We start from the raw sequence: 23625 nt of genomic DNA, 5'->3' as shown, positions 1-23625 counted from the left end.
CCAGTATCTCTACTTGCACATTCATCTTCTGCACATCTATCACTCCAGTGTTTAATTGCTATATCGTAATGACCTCACCACTATGGCCTATTTTATTGCCTTACCTCATTGCACACACCGTATATATACTTTTTTCCCACTGTATTATTGACTGTATGTTTGTTTATTCCATGTGTAACTCTGTGTTGTTGTATGTGTCGAACTGCTTTGCTTTATCTTGGCCAGGTCGCAGTTGTAAATTAGAACTTGTTCTCAACTAGCCTACCTGGTTAAATAAAGGTGAAATAAAAAACATTTGAACTATTAACAAGGCGGGCAGGTCTCCATTGCCAACAATAGCAAAGCAGGCATTGTGACGTCGAACAGTAACCCGGGAATCGAACGTTCGGAAGGAGAGTTGGTCCCACGGTGTTCAATAGAACTAAGAGGAGCTGGCAGGGTGAAAAATGCCTTCAAGACTATGGCAAGCAGCTGGGACATATGGTGCTATTATGAAACTGGGCTCCACGGCGGATGCAGTGAACTCAGAACAAAAACATTGTTAAAAATGTCATATGTCCAGCCTACCACAGGTACACTCAGATCGACGTCGTAGAGGTTGGTGTTCAAAACATTGTTTGTTGTAAAAACTGCCTCCAATTATTGTGACAGCCTCGTACTGAACATATAATGCTTGTTATGTTGATCGTTTTGAGTATTTCGTGCGGTTCTGTCAGTCAAACTATCACGCTCTCAACTAAAAGTATCACAACTCGCCTCCCGCCACTAGCATGCGCTGGCGTCGCGCGAATGTTTCCGGAAATAGAAACACATTTATTTTCTTTCTTTATTATTATTTTTAACAACAAATCAATACAGAAAGTACATCAGGGAACACAATTATTTATATATATGTATATACAATGGACAATCGAGCTAGGGGGTACAATATTACATTACAATTACACAAGGACCTTAAGGGACATACATGCACTTATAATTCTAACAGCTTTTTTGTTCGGAGAGTATTTAATTTTCTTAAAATACAGTTCAATTTATTTTTGTAGAATAAGACAATGTGTGTTTTTTGTGTATATAATTTGGCCAAAAGAATAGAAACACAAATGGCATGTAACTCGCCGCGATCCACTGATGTTCCAAGGCGAATAGTGTTTTGCCACTGTCTGGTGGCGACTAGTTTGATCCAGTCTCCTGAACATGCGCAGTCGGTGTAAACAGGAAGAATCTGCGGAAACTAGGGCTAATCTAAAAAGACTAGTCGAGATATTCACAGGAACAAATATATACTTTATTAATCGTAAATGTATGTTTTTTTGTTGCGCACAAGTATGTCAACAGATATGCAATATGACATAATATTATTCTAAATTAAGTATTTTTTGCACAGCGGAAGGCAGAATTGCTAGCAACGTTAGCCAACGAGCAAGCTAACGCTACCTATTCATATTTTGACAGATTGGTAACTGAAGCTAGCTAACATCTAGCTGTCGTTTCGTTTTACTAGAAACTTGTTTGCGTGAATCTAATTTGAACAGACAAGCCGAGCAATATTTGTTGTGTTCTGCGGCCTGTGAGCATATCCTCAAATTCCTCGCTATCACCGGAGTTTCAGATCTTGTTCAAACATATATTTTTCTCTCTCAACCCTGTCTGGTGCTAGCTACGAGAACAGACCGTCTGTAGAAATGGTTCAGAAAGACACGCCGGTGGTGGATACGTCTCAAGCGGAGACTGAAACGAGCCCATGTTCGGGGCCATCTAAGGCTGGTTCCGAAGCATCTGGCCTTGTGGAAGAACCGATAAACATAGAGGTGGAGCTGTCGGGCCGCAGGAAATTCATTAGTGGAGTCGTGGAGGGTGAGCAGAACATATAACCTTCTTGATAAATTACGTTGTTTTGTTATAGTTACTGTCTTTGATGCATACATGATTTGCAGACTAGTCAGATGAGAGTGGCAGACACATTTGCCAGCTAACCATTACTTTTACAGCTGAGCTTGATACGTTTTAGAGAATAATTGTGATTATTCAGGACAACGTGTCATTAACTCTGTATTGTACAATTAACAATTGTTCAATTTCGATGACCCATCTATATGAATTATGGATGTCGTTATGTTTAAACCGATCAGCATAGCTGAATTTTATGTGGGGCAGAAATGAGCGTTTGAATCAGGAAAGACTCCTCTCACAAGCATGTCAATGGCACACTCCCATAAAACCTGAGACGTCTGTGGCATTGTGTTGTGACAAAACAGCACACTTTAGCGTGGCCTTTTGTTGTCCCCACCTGTGTAGTGATCATGCTGTTTAAATCAGCTTCTTCATATTCCACACCTTTCTGGTTGATGGATTATCTTGGCAAAGGATAAATGCTCACGTACAGGGATGTCTCAATTTTTTTGAACAAATTTGTTTACATTTTTTGTGCATATAGAACATTTCTGGGATTTTTTATTTCAGCACATAAAAACATGGGACCAACACTTTACAGGTTGCATTTATATTTTTGTTGAGTATATAATTGTAAACTTTTCAAAGCGCCGGTAGTTACTTCAGATTTCTATCACCTGAATCATGTGCACTAGATACAAATACATGCATACTTTCTGAGCTCGTGCACGTGTTTACATGGTTCTGCGCATGCTTCCGGTGAACGCATTACCAGCGCTTTGAAAAGTTGATGTAATAATACTTTCCTGTGGATATATTGTCTCACATTGCTACCGCCATGGCAAACGCGTGGCAGCTGAACGTACAAAGCCAGGGTAATAGATGGGGGTGGATGTCTGCAGACCTGAAATGTTTGCTATGTGTGTTAAAACTGACTGTTTGACTTTTGTTTTCAACAGGCTTCTACGGCCGGCCATGGACAATGGAACAAAGGAAAGAGCTGTTCAGGAGGTAATATAATGTCTGTGTACAGCAGGCTGGCGTATGGTGTTTACTAGTGCTCTATCATAATGGAATCGGTGAATGTACGGTCATTTTTAATGTCATTGGAAATGTTTTCAATGAACGTTGTCAATATGTTCTGTGATAAACAAAGCAAACCGTGTCACACAAAGCCTGTGTTAATCACAATATGTGTTGTGTTCCCCAGACAGCAGAAATGGGGCTTGAACACATACCTCTACGCTCCTAAAGATGACTACAAGCACAGGATGTTCTGGAGAGAGATGTACTCAGTAGAAGAAGCAGGTGAGCTTGTCTCATCATGGACATGGGTTGAAATGATTCCTGTCACATATACCTACATATAAAAGTGTACAGGTGTTGCTGTTTGTGCTTGTTGCACTAGATTTATTTTCGAATGAATGAGCTTACTCTGAAATACATCAGCAAGGGAAGGTTGCACAGTATATTTTCACAAATCTAGCAACTTAGATTGATATCCCATCAAAACAGTCTTTACGCAAAAGTGTATTTTAACAATAATAATACACTTCTATTTTTGAAATTTGAATTACATTTATCAAAAACTCATATACCAAAAATACATGGCAGCTTTGACGTCATGAGAAGAACTGGTAGGGGTGGCAGTGCACTGTTTACCTGCATTCATTTTGATAAAAAATGCGCTAGATGGGAAGACAGTCCTACCTCTTCGGGCAGACTAACAACAGCGGAAGAGTAGATTCAACATGAAGCTGATGCTAAGAAACCGCTCTTTGGCCACACTCAATGTAGGCTCCAAGTCCACTGACACCACCTGTGTTACTTACAGCACCACGGTGGGCGCTTTCGATGCTGGATGTGAATCGAGTAAGTAGGTACTAAAGTGCCAAAAGAGTTTTGGCATGTTAGGTTGTTAGTAGATGATGATAGCCAGCTAGCTAAGTGCCCGGGGCATGCAAAACGAACTTGCCTCACACGGATCTAGCGTGGGGTTTTGGGATGGAATAAGCTAGCTACAACAACAATTCCAACAGAATACTACACGTTTTGTAGAGATTAATGGTCGAATACCAATCGGATTAATGTCATTGTTATTGCAAGTACATCTTTATTTTTTCTGAACTGCCTGATCTTCATTGGCCTATATACAGTATACAAAAGTATGTGGATTCGGCTATTTAAGCCACGCCTGTTGTTGATGGGTGTACAAAATCGAGCGCACAGCCATGCAATCTCCCATTGACAAACATTAGCAGTAGACTGAAGACTTACTGAAGAGCTCATTGACTTTCAATGTGGCACCGTCATAGGATGCCACCTTTCTAACAAGTCAGTTCGTCAAATTTCCGCCCTGCTAAAGCTGCCCCAGTAAGTGCTGTTGTTCTGAAGTATAATCGTCTAAGTGTTGCAACCAAGGACAGACCATTTTTACGTCCTAAGCACTTTTGCACTTGCCGGGCTCGGCCCCAAATTGGTAGGAACGGAAGCACACAGGAACGGGACCGCCAAGTGCAAAAGTGCTTAGGATGTAAAAATTGTCTGTCCTTGGTTGCAACACTCACTACCGCGTTCCAAGCTGCCTCTGGAAGCAACATCAGCACAAGAACTGTTCGGGAGCTTCATGAAATGGATTTTCATGGCCGAGCAGCCGCACACAAAAGCCTAAGATCACCAACCGCCATTGGACTCTGGAGCAGTGGAAACGCGTTGTCTGGATTGATGAATCATGCTTCACCATTTGTCAGTCCGATGGGCTAATCTGGGTTTGGCGGATGCCAGGAGAGGGCCACCCACCAAAACTCAATGACCAGGCAAGGAGGGCATTAATCAGACAGGCAACAAAGAGACCAAAGATAACCCTGAAGGAGCTGCAAAGCTCCACAGTGGAGATTGCATTATCTGTCCATAGGACACCTAGACCCACTCCAATTTGCTTACTGCCCAAATAGGTCCACAGACGATGCAATCTCAACCACACTGCACACTGCCCTAACCCATCTGGACAAGAGGAATACCTATGTGAGAATGCTGTTCATCGACTACAGCTTGGCATTTAACACCATAGTGCCCTCCAAGCTCGTCATCAAGCTCGAGACCCTGGGTCTCGACCCCGCCCTGTGCAACTGGGTACTGGACTTCCTGACGGGCCGCCCCCAGGTGGTGAGGGTAGGCAACAACATCTCCTCTCCGCTGATCCTCAACACTGGGGCCCCACAAGGGTGCGTTCTGAGCCCTCTCCTGTACTCCCTGTTCACCCACGACTGCGTGGCCACGCACGCCTCCAACTCAATCATCAAGTTTGCGGACGACACCACAGTGGTAGGCTTGATTACCAACAACGACGAGACGGCCTACAGGGAGGAGGTGAGGGCCCTCGGAGTGTGGTGTCAGGAAAATAACCTCACACTCAACGTCAACAAAACTAAGGAGATGATTGTGGACTTCAGGAAACAGCAGAGGGAACACCCCCCTATCCACATCGATGGAACAGTAGTGGAGAGGGTAGTAAGTTTTAAGTTCCTCGGCATACACATCACAGACAAACTGAATTGATCCACTCACACAGACCGCATCGTGAAGAAGGCGCAGCAGCGCCTCTTCAACCTCAGGAGGCTGAATAAATTAGGCTTGTCACCAAAAGTACTCACAAACTTCTACAGATGCACAATCGAGAGCATCCTGTCGGGCTGTCTCACCGCCTGGTACGGCAACTGCTCCGCCCACAACCGTAAGGCTCTCCAGAGGGTAGGGAGGTCTGCACAACGCATCACCGGGGGCAAACTACCTGCCCTCCAGGACACCTACACCACCCGATGTCACAGGAAGGCCATAAAGATCATCAAGGACAGCAACCACCCGAGCCACTACCTGTTCACCCCGCTATCGTCCAGAAGGCAAGGTCAGTACAGGTGCATCAAAGCTGGGACCGAGAGACTGAAAAACAGCTTCTATCTCAAGGCCATCAGACTGTTAAACAGCCACCACTAACATTGAGTGGCTGCTGCCAAGACACTGACTCAACTCCAGCCACTTTAATAATGGGAATTGATGGGAAATTATGTAAAATATATCACTAGCCACTTTAAACAATGCTACCTAATATAATGTTCCCTACATTATTCATCTCATATGTATACGTATATACTGTACTCTATATCATCTACTGCATCCTTATGTAATACACGTACAGTGCCTTGCGAAAGTATTCAAAGTATTAACTTAAGGGGGCTGAATAATTTTGCACGCCCAATTTTTCAGTTTTTGATTTGTTAAAAAAGTTTGAAATATCCAATAAATGTCGTTCCACTTCATGATTGTGTCCCACTTGTTGTTGATTCTTCACAAAAAAATACAGTTTTATATCTTTATGTTTGAAGCCTGAAATGTGGCAAAAGGTCGCAAAGTTCAAGGGGGCCGAATAATTTCGCAAGGCACTGTATCACTAGCCACTTTAACTATGCCACTTTGTTTACATACTCATCTCATATGTATATACTGCACTCAATACCATCTACTGTATCTTGCCTATGCCGCTCTGTACCATCACTCATTCATATATCTTTATGTACATATTCTTTATCCCCTTACACTTGTGTCTATAAGGTAGTAGTTTTGGAATTGTTAGCTAGATTACTTGTTGGTTATTACTGCATTGTCGGAACTAGAAGCACAAGCATTTCGCTACACTCGCACTAACATCTGCTAACCATGTGTATGTGACAAATAAAATTTTATATTTGATTTGATTTAAGCCGTACACTCCACTGAAATGGGCTTCACGGAAGAGTGACCCGAAAAAAGCCATTGCTTAAAGAAAAAAAATAAGCGAACACGTTTGGTGTTCGCCAAAAGGCATGTGGGAGACTCCCCAAACATATGGAAGAAGGTACTCTGGTCAGATGAGATTAAAATTGAGCTTTTTGGCCATCAAGGAAAACGCTATGTCTGGCGCAAACCCAACACTTCTTATCACCTCGAACACCATCCCCACAGTGAAGCATGGTGGTGGCAGCATCATGCTGTGCGGATGTTTTTCATCATTAGGGACTGTGAAACTGGTCAGAATTGAAGGAATTATTATTATTATTTTTTTTTTTAATTTAACCAGGTAGGCTAGTTGAGAACAAGTTCTCATTTGCAACTGCGACCTGGCCAAGATAAAGCATAGCAGTGTGACAGACAACACAGAGTTACACATGGAGTAAACAATTAACAAGTCAATAACACAGTAGAGAAAAGAAAAAAAGGGGGGGGAGTCTATATACAATGTGTGCAAAAGGCATGAGGTAGGCGAATAATTACAATTTTGCAGATTAACACTGGAGTGATAAATGATCAGATGGTCATGTACAGGTAGAGATATTGGTGTGCAAAAGAGCAGAAAAGTAAATAAATAAAACAGTATGGGGATGAGGTAGGTGAAAATGGGTGGGCTATTTACCAATAGACAATGTACAGCTGCAGCGATCGGTTAGATGCTCAGATAGCTGATGTTTGAAGTTGGTGAGGGAGATAAAAGTCTCCAACTTCAGCGATTTTTGCAATTCGTTCCAATCACAGGCAGCAGAGTACTGGAACGAAAGGCGGCCAAATGAGGTGTTGGCTTTAGGGATGATCAATGAGATACACCTGCTGGAGCGCGTGCTACGGATGGGTGTTGCCATCGTGACCAGTGAACTGAGATAAGGCGGAGCTTTACCTAGCATGGACTTGTAGATGACCTGGAGCCAGTGGGTCTGGCGACGAATATGTAGCGAGGGCCAGCCGACTAGAGCATACAAGTCGCAGTGGTGGGTGGTATAAGGTGCTTTAGTGACAAAACGGATGGCACTGTGATAGACTGCATCCAGTTTGCTGAGTAGAGTGTTGGAAGCCATTTTGTAGATGACATCGCCGAAGTCGAGGATCGGTAGGATAGTCAGTTTTACTAGGGTAAGCTTGGCGGCGTGAGTGAAGGAGGCTTTGTTGCGGAATAGAAAGCCGACTCTTGATTTGATTTTCGATTGGAGATGTTTGATATGAGTCTGGAAGGAGAGTATGCAGTCTAGCCAGACACCTAGGTACTTATAGATGTCCACATATTCAAGGTCGGAACCATCCAGGGTGGTGATGCTAGTCGGGCATGCGGGTGCAGGCAGCGATCGGTTGAAAAGCATGCATTTGGTTTTACTAGCGTTTAAGAGCAGTTGGAGGCCACGGAAGGAGTGTTGTATGGCATTGAAGCTCGTTTGGAGGTTAGATAGCACAGTGTCCAATGACGGGCCGAAAGTATATAGAATGGTGTCGTCTGCGTAGAGGTGGATCAGGTAATCGCCCGCAGCAAGAGCAACATCATTGATATATACAGAGAAAAGAGTCGGCCCGAGAATTGAACCCTGTGGCACCCCCATAGAGACTGCCAGAGGACCGGACAGCATGCCCTCCGATTTGACACACTGAAATCTCTCTGCAAAGTAATTGGTGAACCAGGCAAGGCAGTCATCCGAAAAACCGAGGCTACTGAGTCTGGCCGATAAGAATATGGAGATTGACAGAGTCGAAGGCCTTGGCAAGGTCGATGAAGACGGCTGCACAGTACTGTCTTTTATCGATGGCGGTTATGATGTCGTTTAGTACCTTGAGTGCGCCTGGAGAAGCCAGGCGGAAGGCATGGCCAGCCGTTGAGAAATGCTTATTGAAGTTTTCGATAATCATGGATTTATCGGTGGTGACCGTGTTACCTAGCCTCAGTGCAGTGGGCAGCTGGGAGGAGGTGCTCTTGTTCTCCATGGACTTCACAGTGTCCCAGAACTTTTTGGAGTTGGAGCTACAGGATGCAAACTTCTGCCTGAAGAAGCTGGCCTTAGCTTTCCTGACTGACTGCGTGTATTGGTTCCTGACTTCCCTGAACAGTTGCATATCACGGAATGATGGATGGAGCTAAATACAGGGAAATTCTTGAGGGAAACCTGTTTGTCTTCCAGAGATTTAAGACTGGAATGGAGGTTCACCTTCCAGCAGGACAATGATTGTTTAACACTTTTTTGGTTACTACATGATTCCATATGTGTTATTTCATAATACAATGTAGAAAATAGTAAAAAATTAAGAAAAAGCCTTGACTGAGTTGGCGTGTCAACTTTTGACTGGGTGTGTGTGTGTATATTTATCATAGATTTTTTTGCTGATACAGAATTAAGAAAAACACAGGATATGATCGGATGATAAGTTGGCTTTATTCATAGTGCAAAATCTATTTTTCTAAAACAACCAGAGGACTAGGTATGATGTTGGTCTTCACTGTCTTATGTGGACAATGGCTTCACTCCTGCTGATATTCACTCGTGTGTCCTTTTCTTGACGTCACTTTTCCGAATGCTTTCCATCACGACTTCGGTCAAATTCAAATTAAGTATACATTTCTCCCAAAATACAAAGGTGAAGTGATATGTAATTTTGGGACTTTTATTTGGATGAAACAAATCAGGATGTTTTTAACAGTAACCTTATTCTGCAATATTTGCTTTATTTTCTTTTAAAGGGAATTAAGTTGCCTCCTTGAACATTCTCATAGCATTTCAGTTTTACATTTCTAGGTCTGAGCATCCCTTCAGCAAATTCATAACATATTTTATATGTTATAGTTATAATACAGCTATGTAATAAACAAACTGTCTCACATATTTCACATCAATACAAAGTGTGTGCGAGTGAGTGGCACATTGAATAGTAAAATTTAAAAAGACACTGCTGTGAAATAGTTGTGAAATAGTATCTATAACAACTAATGCATCTCTCTCTCATAGAACAGCTGATTACCCTGATCAGTGCTGCAAAGGAGTATGGGATTGAGTTCATCTATGCCATCTCCCCGGGCCTCGACATCACCTTCTCTAACCAGAAAGAAGTGTCCACACTCAAAAGGAAACTCGACCAGGTAACACAAACCTGTCTTAAAAAATGTATCCCAAGGCCTCCCGGGTGGCGCAGTGGTCTAGGGCACTGCATCGCAGTGCTAGCTCTGCCAGCAGAGACTCTGGGTTTGAGCCCAGGCTCTGTCACAGCCGACCGGGAGTGCCATGGGGCGACGCACAATTGGCCCTGTGGCGGGCCGGGCGCAGTGCATGCTAACCAGGTCGCCAGGTGCACAGTGTTTCCCCAGACACATTGGTGCGGCTGGCTTCCGGGTTGGACGTGCGCTGTGTTAAGAAGCAGTATGGCTTGGTTGGGTTGTGTTTCAGAGGACGCATGGCTTTCGACCTTCGTCTCACCCGAGCCTGTACGGGAGTTGTAGTGATGAGAAAAGATAGTAACTACTAACAATTGGATACCACGAAATTGGGGAGAAAGGGGGGTTCAAAAAATAAATAATAATCCCCAAAAATTAAATGCACCCCTCCTTCCCTTTCAGATAATGCACTAAAACCACTGCTAATGTGCTGATTGAGATGTTAGGATTGGGTTAGAGGAGAACTGTCTTGCTAATAACGGTAATATTTCATCACGGTCTATAGTCTTACATCCTTGACTGAGTACATAGTCTACCATATTAAATTACTAGAGTGGCTATGTTAATAGGTATAATCATGATTTTACTTACTTACAAGTCCCTAACCAACAATGGAGTTCAAGAAATAGTGTTAAGAAAACATTTACCAAATAATGAGGCAAAATGAAGGGGGTACCGAGTCAATGTGTAGGGGTACAGGTTAGTCAAGGTAATTTGTATGTGTAGGTAGAGGTAAAGTGACTATGCATAGATAATAAACAGAGAGTAGTAGCAGTGTAAAAGCAAAGAGGGGGTCCAATGTGATTAATTGTTCAGCAGTCTTATCGCTATATATGTCCTGGATGGCAGGAAGCTTGGCCCCAGTGATGTACGCTCCAGCAGGTGTATCTCACTGATCATCCCTAAAGCCAAAACCTCATTTGGCCGCCTTTCCTTCCAGTTCTCTGCTGCCAGCGACTGGAACGAATTGCAAAAATCTCTGAAGTTGGAGACTTTTATCTCCCTCACCAACTTTAAACATCTGCTATCTGAGCAGCTAACCGATCGCTGCAGCTGTACTTCACTATTGTAAAGTGGCTGTTCCACTGGATGTCATAAGGTGAAAGCACCAATTTGTAAGTCGCTCTGGATAAGAGCGTCTGCTAAATGACTTAAATGTAAATGTAAATGTACATAGTCCATCGGTATACAGCCCACCCAATTTACCTACCTCATCCCCATACTGTTTTTATTTTATTTACTTTTCTGCTCTTTTGCACACCAGTATCTCTACCTACACATGTTCATCTGATCATTTATCACTCCAGTGTTAATCTGCTAAATTGTAATTATTCACTCCTATGGCCTATTTATTACCTACCTCCTCATGCCTTTTGCACACAATGTATATAGATTATTTTTTCCTACTATGTTATTGACTTGTTTATTGTTTACTCCATGTGTAACTCTGTGTTGTTATCTGTTCACACTGCTATGCTTTATCTTGGCCAGGTCGCAGTTGTAAATGAGAACTTGTTCTCAACTAGCCTACCTGGTCAAATAAAGGTGGGGGAAAAAATGGCTGTACGCACTACCCTCTGTAGTGCCTTACTTGGTGAGAAAGGGGTGTTCTTGGTGTGTTTGGACCATGATAGTTTGTTGGGGATGTGGACACCAAGGAACTTATCTCTCGACCAAATCCTACAGCCCCGTCAATGTTAATGGGAGTCTGTTTGACCCTCCTTTTCCTGTAGTCCACGATCATCTCCTTTGTCTTGCTCGCATTGAGGGAGAGGTTGTTGTCCAGGCACTGCCAGGTCTCTGACCTCCTTCCTATAGGCTGTCTCATTGTTGTCTGTGATCAGGCCTATCACTGTTGTCCTCCGCAAACGTAATGATGATGTTGGAGTCGTGCTTAGCCACGGAGTCGTGGGGAGCAGGGAGTGCAGGAGGGGACTAAGCACGCACCCCTGAGGGGCCCCGGTTTTGAGGATCAGCGTGGCAGATGTGTTGTTGCCTACTCTTACCACCTGGGGGGGCCCGTCAGGAAGTCCAGGATCCAGTTGCAGAGGGAGGTGTTTAGTCCCAGGGTCCTTACCTTAGTAATGAGCTTTGTGGGTGCTATGGTGTTGAATGCTGAGCCTTGGTCAATGAACAGCATTCTCACGTAGGTGTTTCTTTTGTCCAGGTGTGAAAGGGCAGTGTGGAGTGCAATAGAGATTGCATCATCTGTGGATCTGTTGGGGCGGTATGCGAATTGGAGTGGGTCTGGGGTTTCTGGGATGATGGTGTTGATGTGAGCCATGACCAGCCTTTCAACGCACTTCATGGCTACCGATGTGAGTGCTACTGGGCTGTAGTCATTTTGGCAGGTTACCTTCGCATTCTTGGGCACAGGGACTATGGTGGTCTGCTTGAAACATCTAGGTTTACAGACTCAGTCAGGGAGCTGTTGAAAATATCAGTGAAGGCACTTGCCAGTTGGTCTGCGCATGTTCTGAGTACACTCCCTGGTAATCAGTCTGGTCCGCGGCCTTGTGAATGTTGACCCGTTTAAAGGTCTTGCTTACATTGGCTATGGAGAGTGTGATCACACAGTTGTCCGGAACAGCTGGTGCTCTCATGCATGCTTCAGTGTTGCTTGCCCCGAAGCGAGCATAGAAGGCATTTAGCTTGTCTGGTAGGCTTGCGTCACTGGGCAGCCCGCGGCTGGTTTTCCCTTTGTAGTCCGTAATAGTTTGCAAGCCCTGCCACATCCGAAGAGCTTCAGAGCCGGTGTAGTAGGATTCAATTTTAGTTCTGTATTGACACTTTGCTTGGTTGTTTGTTGAACTGAGGCAATTGTAGGATTTCTAATAAGTGTCCGGTTAGTGTCCCGCTCCCTGAAAGCGGCAGTTCTAGCCTTTTTCTCAGTGCAGATGTTGCCTGTAATCTATGGCTTCTGGTTGGGATATGTACTTATGGTCACTGTGGTGACGACTTCGTCAATACACTTATTGATAAAGCCAGTGACTGATGAGCTAAAATCCTTAATCCCATTGGATGAATTCCGGAACATATTCCAGTCTGTTCTAGCAAAACAGTACCCCAACCTTCTCCCTCTGTATCTCCGCATTTTCTTCATGCTAATGACAGGGATTTGGGCCTGGTCTCCGGAAAGCAGTACATCCTTTGCGTAGGACTCAGTAACTTTATGTACAAAATAAGTTATAAACAATGCGGAAAAAACGAACAAAATATAAAAGTTGGTTAGGAACCTGTAAAACAGCAGCCTGCGGCGTAATATATAATTATCAATACAGGTTTTATAGCACATTTTATGTATATATTGCCTCTAAAATATGTTAACCAATCATAAATGTCCACATTTGTGTTTTCTTGGAAAGAGGTGAGTGCAAATGTACAACTTGTCAAAGTCCTGTCATCAACTGATTTTGTCCAGTTTTTGGTTTGTTTGAGTGGAATGTTAGCATATTGGCAGTTAATTAGAAACATTTTTTGAATTATTTCAACTGACTGGCTAGCTAGCTAACAAACATACAGTGCAAATATATTCATTATTTTACACCATCTTATCACAGCACTGGCAAACCATGATTGACCCACCCCTTAACCAAAATGGCTGACCAATATCATCATACGGTTCATGTCCATTCTAATTCCTAATTCTATGGCCTCTACATCTTTGACTGTCTGCACTTACTCATTTACTGGAGTCTTAACACATCGTCTCATAATTAATACTCTCGCTCAGGTGACTCACTTTGGCTGCAAGTCATTTGCCTTACTGTTTGACGACATTGACCACAACATGTGCCCCGCCGACAAGGAAGTGTTCAGCTCCTTCGCCCATGCCCAGGTGTCCATCACCAATGAGATCTTTCAGTACCTGGGAGAGCCTGAGACCTTTCTCTTCTGCCCCACAGGTAACACACACACACACACACAAGCATTTCTTAGTTTATATGGTATCTCCTGGTTTCCCTCCTTTTCGGGATGTTTTCTTCAGTTTTGTGCCTACTGAACACGACCCTGGATAACCTGTATCTGTGTATCGACGTGCCCTGTGTTTATGTATGTAACTGAAATTTGGTCCGGATTCATAGTTGATGGAAGATATAGATTCTATGTATGTTTTTCTTTGTGTCTTACTAAACCAGAGTACTGTGGAACGTTCTGCTACCCCAATGTTGCCCAGTCCCCCTACCTGCACATAGTGGGAGAGAAGCTGCTACCTGGCATTGAAGTGCTGTGGACAGGTACAGTAGATCCGAACAAATTCAAATTACACATGTTTTGGCACTCATTAGATTAACCTTAAACACCAACAGACCTTGTAACATACTTTATAACTTTTATGACTCCTAGATGTATCTGAAATTATGTTTCCAGGTCCTAAGGTGGTATCGAAAGACATCACAGTGGAATCAATAGAGGAGGTCTCTAAAATCCTGAAGAGAGCTCCGGTAATCTGGGACAACATCCATGCCAACGACTACGACCAGAAGCGTCTGTTCCTGGGGCCGTACAAGGGGCGCTCCACGGAGCTCATCCCCCGCCTAAAGGGGGTTCTCACCAACCCCAACTGTGAGTTCGAGTCCAACTTCGTAGCCATCCACACCCTGGCCACCTGGTACAAATCCAACATGAACGGAGTGCGTAAGGATGTCGCCATGAGTAAGTCTGATTTAGACTTTAGTTTTAATCCCACAATAGATTTAATTTGTCCGTTCTGGCACTCTCGGGTACAGTGAAATTAGTCTGACTGGGATGGACTTTATTTATTTATTCTCTTTTAATAGATGTATTTTTTTCAGCGACATTATGTTCTGCAATTTGCCAGAGTTAACCTAAAAGGCAAACGTCTTAAAGCAGGGTTGTACAGCTTTGGTCCTCAAGGACTGCTGTTTGTGTTGGTTTTTTATTGTTGTCCTAAACTGGTGTGTTATTGCCAATTAATGACAATAATTGATCGATGAAGCGCCACAGAGAAACCAAGAGTAGTAGGATAGAAGTAACCCTTGTAATCAGTAATCATCCCGGTCTTAAAGGTGTAGGGTCTTTTAGCACTGTTATGCATGGTTAATCCACGTGTCTATTTGGAGGCCAAGTGAATGTTTGTTTTGGTGTTTATAGAGTAGAGTAGGGTCACACAATGGCTGTCCCCAAGTCTCATGTCTGTAGGTTTTTAGAATGACACAAAAAGATATGTTCTCGAAAGAGCACAGCATTCTGTCCGTTCAGATTACATGGCTTTCAGTTCCATCCAGTCACATGAGTGGTTTCTCCAATAGAGGAAGGGAAGGGGGCACTTTCACAGTATTCAAACAGGCCTGTACATTACACCTTGTTATGGTATCTATATCTATCCCTGTCCTTCCTTCCCCTTCTCTCCCTTCCTCCCTCTCTCTCCCTTCCTCCCTCTCTCTCCATCCTCCTCCATCCCTCTCAGCGGATGGAGAGGACAGTACTGTGTCTATCCAGATCAAGCTGGAAAATGAGGGCAGTGATGAGGAGTTGGAGACAGACATGTTGTATAGCCCTCAGCTCGCCCTGAAACTGGCCCTCTCAGAGTGGCTGGGGGAGTTTTTAGTGCCTCACCAGTACAACAGTAAGCACCGTGACCTACCTATCATCTTGCATATAACACCTGTGTATGTATTTCTGTTGCCTTACTTCATACTGTATCATTTGGAGCAATGTTAAATGCCTCTCAAATCCACCACTGGATTTTAAACACTCGTCAATCATCCATTAAAGCTAGACATTATATATTTTTCATAGTATGTTGATATTTGTTATTTAAGCCTTTATATATTTGTCGTGTATAGCATGTTGACATTGTCTCTGTTCTCGTCTCCTCTCCAGGTCGCCAGGTAACCCATAGCGGAGCTAAGAGTTCAGCTATTAACGTGTCATCACTAGGCGCCTCCTCCCTCTGCGCTGGTACTACAGTCACTACAGTGTTCCGACAGCCCATCATGGCCCCCACAGGTGCCCCCGACCCCAATAACCACCCCATGGCCAAGAGTCTGCAACAACAAGAGGTGGGGTAGTTAGTTACCAATTTAACTTAGATTATTTTAGATCATTTTAATATTAGATAGATAGTACATAAAGTATGTAATGCACATCCAATGGCTTTGAGCTCATTTCCCTTGTTTGTCTGTGTTGTCACTGAAGTCTCACATTAGTCTACATATGACAAAAAAAAAAAAAAAGATTTTCATTACAACCGATCGACAATAAACACGCAATAGTATGAAAAGATCCCCGGGGGATCACGGAGATAGTGAGGCGATAACTTGTTTCCCCAAACGCTTCTGTTGTTCAGGTGGATGTTGAGAAGAAGGAGTCTGACGAAGAGCCCATGGAGATGGTTGTGGAGAAACCATATGAGACGGAGCCAGAGCCAGACCCTGTAGCGGAGGCTGAAACTGAGACCAAGAACAGCCTGGTCCTTTTAGACAAGATGGTGGAGGATCTGAAGCCCATGGACACAGACCGGGAGGTCCTAGTTCCTGATTCCAAGTCTCCAGAGGAGGACATTGACATGGCCCCCATGCAGACAGACGAACAGCTCAAACAGGTAAGACGTTTGTGTGTGTCTCAGACCTGGGTTCGTATACGTGTGTATTTGATTGATTATTTGTTATTCTTATGTTCTGTGTATTTTAATATTTTAAATTATTATTTTCAAATACTTTTATTGGAATTTGAAAAGTATTTAAGTGTTTTCAAAACAATTCCTATAAATAATCTATTTATTTCCAAATACATTATGGGAGTAGTGTTGTCACGACACCGACATTTTACTAGCGATACCATGTAGGGGGGAGTTCTGCGCATGTGCTATGCAAAAACCTGTCACTGAAATTCACACTTCTACTCAATTCAACACATTTTAATTTAACTTCACGTGGTTCAGTGTGTAATATAATGCTGCGTATAATGGCATATTTGCAAAGGCCTACCTGTGATTTGGTTGAGGAGGAATGGGAGGAAGAGATATACAGTGCCTTTCGGAAAGTATTCGGACCTCTTGACTTTTTCCACATTTTATTAGGTTACAGCCTTACTTTAAAATTGATTTACATTTGTTTTTTCCACCTCACCAATCTACACACAATATACATGTTTGCTCATTTTAAAAAGATATCACATTTACATAAGTATTCAGACCCTTTATTCAGTATTTTCTTGAAGCACCTTTGGCAGCGATTACAGCCACAAGTCTTCTTGGTTATGACACTACAAGCTTGGCACACCTGTATTTGGGGAGTTTCTCCCATTCTTCTCTGCAGATCCTCTCACGCTCTGTCAGGTTGGATGAGGACTGTCGCTGCACAGCTATTTTCAGGTCTCTCCAGAGATGTTTGATCGGGTTCAAGTCCGGGCTCTGGCTGGGCCACTCAAGGACATTCAGAGACTTGTCCCGAAACCACTCCTGTATTGTCTTGGCTGTGTGCTTGGGGTTGTTGTCCTGTTGGAAGGTGAACCTTCGCCCCTAGTCTGAGATCCTGAGTGCTCTGTAGCAGGTTTTCATCAAGGATCTCTCAGCACTTTGCTCCGTTCCTCTTTGCCTCGATCCTGACTAGTATCCCCACAACATGATACTGCCACCACCTTGCTTCACCGTAGGGATGGTGCCAGGTTTCCTCCAGATGTGACGCTTGGCATTCAGGCCAAAGAGTTGAATATTAGTTTCATCAGACCAGAGAATCTTGTTTCTCATTGTCTGAGAGTCTTTTAGGTGTTTTTTGGCAAACTCCAAGCGGGCTGTCATGTGCGTTGTACTGAGGAGTTGCTTCCGCCAGGCTACTCTACCATAAATGCCTGATTGGCAGAGTGCTGCAGAGATTGCTTCTGGATGGTTCTCCCATCTCCACAGAGGAACTCTGGAGCTCTGTCAGAGTGACCATCGCATTCTTGGTCACCTCCCTGACCAAAGCCTTTCTCCCCCGATTGTTCAGTTTGGCCGGGCAGCCAGCTCTAGGAAGAGTCTTGGTGGTTGCAAATTTCTTCCATTTAAGAATGATGGAGGCCACTGTGTTCTTGGGGACCTTCAATGCTGTAGAAATGTTTTGGTATCCTTCCCCAGATCTGTGCCTCAACACAATCCTGTCTCGGAGCTCTACAGACAATTCCTTCGACCTCATGGCTTGGTTTTTGCTTTGACATGCACTGTCAACTGTAGGATATTATATAGACAGGTATGTGCCTTTCCAAATCATGTCCAATCAAATGAATTCACCACAGGTGGCCTCCAATCAAGTTGTAGAAACATCTCTGATGATCAATTGAGACAGGATGCATCTGTCCTCAATTTCATGTCTCATTGCAAAGTGTCTGAATACTTGTGCAAATAAGGTATTTCTGTTTTTTAAAATAATTTGCAAACATTTCTAAAAACCTGTTTGCTCAGGATTTTTATTTCATACATTTTGTAATAAGGCTATGAAGGAACAAAATGTGGGAAAAGTCAATCCGTCTGAATACTTTCCGAGGGCACTGTACATACAAATGTCTTTGAAAGTAATTGAAATACCCATAATTGTATTTGAACCCAGGTCTGGTTGTGTGTGTGTGTGTGTGTGTCTGACAATTACATACAAAGCTACTCAGATTATCCAAAGTGACTTACAATTAAATTACATATGTTTAAACAATTACATTTTGTTTGTTTTTCAGGATGTTTTTGTGCTTGGTCCCAATGAGAAGGTATTGTACACTGAAGAGTCTCTTTCTTTGGAGGACCTGATCCTGCTGGCTGAGCTCTTCTACCTGCCCTATGAGTACGGACCCAAGGCCCTACACATGCTCAAGGAGTTCAATTGGCTCCGGGCTAACTGCAGCACCGTCGGTGTCGACTGCAAGGGCAAGGAGCCAGAGAAGGTAGGTGGGGGGGAGGGGAGGATACCTAGTCAGATCCACAACTGAGTGCATTCAACCGAAATGTGTCTTCCGCATTTAACCCATACAAGTCTTAAGCTATATGGAATTGCTTTAAGAGTGTCATACCAAGGATCATTTTGTGGTTTGATTTTGATTTTTAAAACCCCTTGAAGTATCAAAATATATATATATTTTTTAATGTACATTATTTTTGACCTTACTGCTATTAGCCAGTACAAACGCATTGAATAACAGATTAGCTACATGGAAAAACAATTTGTGGAAGTTTGAAATGTCCTATAAGAATGATCAGGAAACATTTGTTATTTATGACATTTTTTGGGCTCTAAACAGTATCTTATTTATTTATCTATAATTTGTTTGGTACCGGGGGCAATGGTTCCCTCTGCGTGGTAGTCCCGGGGGAGCTGCGCAGCCTGCGCAAAGAAGCACGAGATTTAAATAACAGGATTGAAGTTCACTCTATCAATGTTTCCCTTTACTGTGGAAATTGTGATCGAACCAATGCAATATTAGCCACTTTCAATGCAACATACCTAAACAAGGTTTTGATGTAGGCAGAATGCACAGGAGTAGGATTATTTTGCATTGAAAGGCACGAAGGGGACCTTCTAAACAGGTCAACATTCACAAGAGCCAGACGGATTACCAGGACATGTACTGCGAGCATGCGCCGACCAACTGGCACGTGTCTTCGCTGACATTTTCACCCTCTCTGAGTCTGTAATACCAACATGTTTTAAGCAGACTGTTATAGTCCCTGTGCCCAAGAACACCAAGGTAACTAGAGAATCTTGTTTCTAATGGTCTGAAAGTCTTTAGGTGTCTTTTGGCAAACTCCAAGCAGGCTGTCGTGCCTTTTACTGAGGAGTGGCTTCCGTCTGGCCTGATATATATATATATGCCTGATTGGTGGAGTGCTGCATAGATTGTTGTTGTCCTTCTGGAGAAACTCTGGAGTTCTGACCATCGGGTTCTTTGTCACCTCCCTGACCAAGATCCTTATCCCCCGATTGCTCAATTTGGCCGGGTGGCTCTAGGAATAGTCTTGGTGGTTCCAAACTTCTTCCATTTAAGAATGATGGAGGCCACTGTGTTCTTGTGGACCTTCAATGTTTTGGTACCCTGCCCCAGATCTGTTCCTTGACACAATCCTGTCTCTTTTTTAAAGTAATTTATTGCATTGAACAACACAACATTTTCAGTCTCCTCCTTGTCTGAAGAACGAGTGGATAAACTGGTTAATGTCAAGCCCTGCATGTTTTTTTCAAAATGATCATGGAATGTAGGCCTACATTGAACACCACACATTGGCAGCTACTGTCAGCTTTTCTATCGTTCAGCCATTTCCATGTTAAAATGTTATGGGATGCATTTTCTCCATGGTTTTTGATGGTAGGCCCCTCCTGGTAGGCCTATTATGAACAAATAGCCACAGTAGCCTACTTGATCACTGTTAGTTTGAGTACAGCCTCAGTGTTCAGGGTAAACGCACACCGGAAGTTGCACGTATTTTGTGCTCAGCAGACCTGAAATTTGCTCAGTGCCGGAAAAACTGAGGCATCATTGACCGGGGGACCTTCAGACGAGTCTTGTGAGGTCTGTTGGTGTCCTAGAGCAAAACAACCAACATGTTCGTGAGAGGGTTCACCATAGAGTCATAGTCATAGTGTCATAATAGTTTGTAGGCCCAACTGTTCAGACGCTACAGGCGATTTTGTGAGAATACCGATTTTTAAGGATGTCCAATGGTCTGACAAACACCGCTCTCTAGCTCTGTCACCTTTTTCCCGCATGGCAGATTGTTCCACCTTCCACCGGCTATGGGATGCGAACCAGCGCCCTTCCAATTACTGGCCCAACGCTTTTAACCTGCAGGCCACCCAGGTATTGGTAGAGAGGAGGGAGATTCTATTTATGTTAATTTTGTTAGTCATTACATTTTCTTCTGATATTCAGAGCTGAAAAATATTCCGGGTTGATGGTGGTGACGACTGTGGTACAAAATGGTGTGTGTGTGGTATCCTGAGAGGTCTACCCCGGGGGGTGGTAATAGAAGGGAGGTACGTGCTGCAACGTTGGCTCCCTCTGCTGGGAGTACACGAGCTGGGCACCCCGACATGGATAGCTCCAAGTGGAGGTAATTAGGGGAAGTGCCAACCAGCTGTGGAGGCCACATAAAAGGAGCACTGTGGCACACCGCGGGAGAGACCGACACAGAACCAAAGCTGAGAAGGACTGTGCCAAACCTACGTGCTTTTCTTTGTTATGTTTATTTTATGGCCTAGTAAAGTTGTGTTTGCTGACTAAAACCTCCCGGTCTCTGTGTTAATCTCTGCACCCTCAACCCAACACCCCATGGTTTACCACAGGTGGTTGTGTAGTGTCTTTAAGCAGCCATTGAGATGTTTGTCTAAAACACCGAAACTTGATCCATGCAGTGGCACACACACTGGAAAGTCGATACATTTATTTCTGTCCAAGGCTGTGGATGAGTTCTATCAGTGACCATGTTACCATTGGATATGTATTTTAAAAGAGTCTCAACTGGCCCATGTTCATTAGTAGGACTAATGGCAGTCATGTGACCAAGGTCACAGTTATCATTTTTCAAATAGCCCACTTAAAAAAAAAAATCTCCACTCTGAACTAGAGACAACTGCATGTGTCATATTTTTTAAAGCCCGGCGGTCCCGTTTTCAGTCAGCTGTTTGTTCCACAACACAAAATTCTAAAACTTCCTGGTTTTTCCTCGTCTTGTCTATATCGGCTGTTATACCTAAACCAGGCTTACTTTGCTGCTTTTGGGTCAAGTTTATCGACTTTGAAATGAAATTGAAGGTTCTATTATTTTCATTACGGTCTTCATCCATAGTCGTCGATTACACAGTTAAACAAAAATCATCATAGCCCCTTCTGTTATGTGCCCTAATGAACACCGCCCTGTTTCCTGTCCTCCAGGTAGTGGAGTGGCAGTCCCGGGCGGAGAGGTTTGAGGAGATGTGTTGCTCGGTCATCCAGATGTTCACCAGGCTGTCTAACTCAGCCAACCGCACCATCCTTTATGACCTCTACCCCTACATCTGGGACATCAAGAGCATCATGTCCATGGTCAAGTCCTTTGTCCAGTGGCTAGGTACGCATGGACACACACACTCTCTCACAAACACACACACACACACACTGAATAGGTACATACGGTATGGACACCTGAAACGGTACAGCTTGACTCCGACTTCTCAGAGCCTCAGAAACAGTAAGTGTAGGACATGAAACACATATACAGTACTTGTCAAAAATTTGAACACGCCTACTCATTCCTGGGTTTGTCTTTATTTTTACTATATATATATATATATATATATATATATATATATATATATATATATATATATATACGAGCATATGATATATATATATATATATATATATATATATTTATTATTATTATAAAAAATAAAAAATCCAACATGTATCATAATAGTGAAGACATCAAAACTACACTGCTCAAAAAAATAAAGGGAACACTTAAACAACACAATGTAACTCCAAGTCAGTAACACTTCTGTGAAATCAAACTGTCCACTTAGGAAGCAACACTGATTGACAATAAATTTCACATGCTGTTGTGCAAATGGAATAGACAACAGGTGGAAATTATAGGCAATTAGCAAGACACCCCCAATAAAGGAGTGGTTCTGCAGGTGGGGACCACAGACCACTTCTCAGTTCCTATGCTTCCTGGCTGATGTTTTGGTAACTTTTGAATGCTGGCGGTGCTTTCACTCATGAGACGGAGTCTACAACCCACACAAGTGGCTCAGGTAATGCAGCTCCAGGATGGAACATCAATGCGAGCTGTGGCAAGAAGGTTTGCTGTGTCTGTCAGCGTAGTGTCCAGAGCATGGAGGCGCTACCAGGAGACAGGCCAGTACATCAGGAGACGTAGAGGAGGCCGTAGGAGGGCAACAACCCAGCAGCAGGACCGCTACCTCCGCCTTTGTGCAAGGAGGAGTACTGTCAGAGCCCTGCAAAATGACCTCCAGCAGGCCACAAATGTGCATGTCTGCTCAAACGGTCAGAAACAGACTCCATGAGGGTGGTATGAGGGCCCGATGTCCACAGGTGGGGGTTGTGCTTAGAGAACACCAAGATTGGAAAATTTGCCACTGGCACCCTGTGCTCTTCACAAATGAAAGCAGGTTCACACTGAGCACGTGACAGACGTGACAGAGTCTGGAGACGCTGCTGAAATCAGATGACCTGGCCTCCACAATCACCCGACCTCAACCCAATTGAGATGGTTTGGGATGAGTTGGACCGCAGTGTGAAGGAAAAGCAGCCAACAAGTGCTCAACATATGTGGAAGCTCCTTCAAGACTGTGAAGCTGTTAGGTTCGATTACTCGTTGGTTATTACTGCGTTGTCGGAACGAGAAGCACAAGCATTTCGCTACACTCGCATTAACATCTGCTAACAAAGAAAAACCCATGCATGAGTAGGTGTGTCCAGGCTTCTGACTGGTGCTGTAGGTATGGGAAAAATATGTCAAGTCTTTAAGCTTCATGGTGAAGTCTCATGGTTAGTTTAGATAAGCTCAATACATACACAAAGGTGAATATCATTTTGGTAAGCTTCTGTATGAGCATTAAAGATGTGTGTTTGGCCACATTGCAGTTTCTCCATGATAAGATTGATAGTGCCACAGTATGATCTTTCATCTGCCATCCAGTCTTTGGTAGTTTAGTCATGCACATAGGGGTGGCAGGGTAGCCTAGTGGTTAGAGTGTTGGCCTAGTAACCAGAAGATTGCAAGTTCAAACCCCTGAGCTGACGAGGTACAA

General features: G+C 43.5%; 1 protein-coding gene across 3 annotated transcripts in view; it reads left to right on the top strand.

The window, feature by feature from the left end:
* The first annotated feature begins 1006 nt into the window (after positions 1–1006).
* The window catches only part of LOC115135339 (protein O-GlcNAcase-like), a 34229-nt gene continuing 11610 nt past the window's right edge, over positions 1007–23625 (top strand). The window contains exons 1-13 of one of the 3 annotated variants that reach the window (XM_065023388.1): positions 1104–1303; positions 1661–1857; positions 2853–2904; positions 3104–3201; positions 9684–9814; positions 13620–13791; positions 14026–14124; positions 14258–14542; positions 15318–15476; positions 15734–15912; positions 16200–16454; positions 18557–18764; positions 21747–21917. In XM_065023388.1, coding sequence (XP_064879460.1) covers positions 1686–1857; positions 2853–2904; positions 3104–3201; positions 9684–9814; positions 13620–13791; positions 14026–14124; positions 14258–14542; positions 15318–15476; positions 15734–15912; positions 16200–16454; positions 18557–18764; positions 21747–21917 — 1981 coding nt within the window. In that variant the 5' untranslated portion in view covers positions 1104–1303; positions 1661–1685. Of the gene's footprint in view, positions 1858–2852; positions 2905–3103; positions 3202–9683; positions 9815–13619; positions 13792–14025; positions 14125–14257; positions 14543–15317; positions 15477–15733; positions 15913–16199; positions 16455–18556; positions 18765–21746; positions 21918–23625 lie in introns of those variants that run through there. The other 2 variants (XM_065023389.1, XM_065023390.1) reach the window with 2 other exon arrangements.

The sequence above is a fragment of the Oncorhynchus nerka genome, linkage group LG10 (assembly GCF_034236695.1).
Source record: "Oncorhynchus nerka isolate Pitt River linkage group LG10, Oner_Uvic_2.0, whole genome shotgun sequence".
NCBI lineage: Eukaryota > Metazoa > Chordata > Actinopteri > Salmoniformes > Salmonidae > Oncorhynchus > Oncorhynchus nerka.
This window is presented reverse-complemented; position numbering and strand designations above follow the sequence as displayed.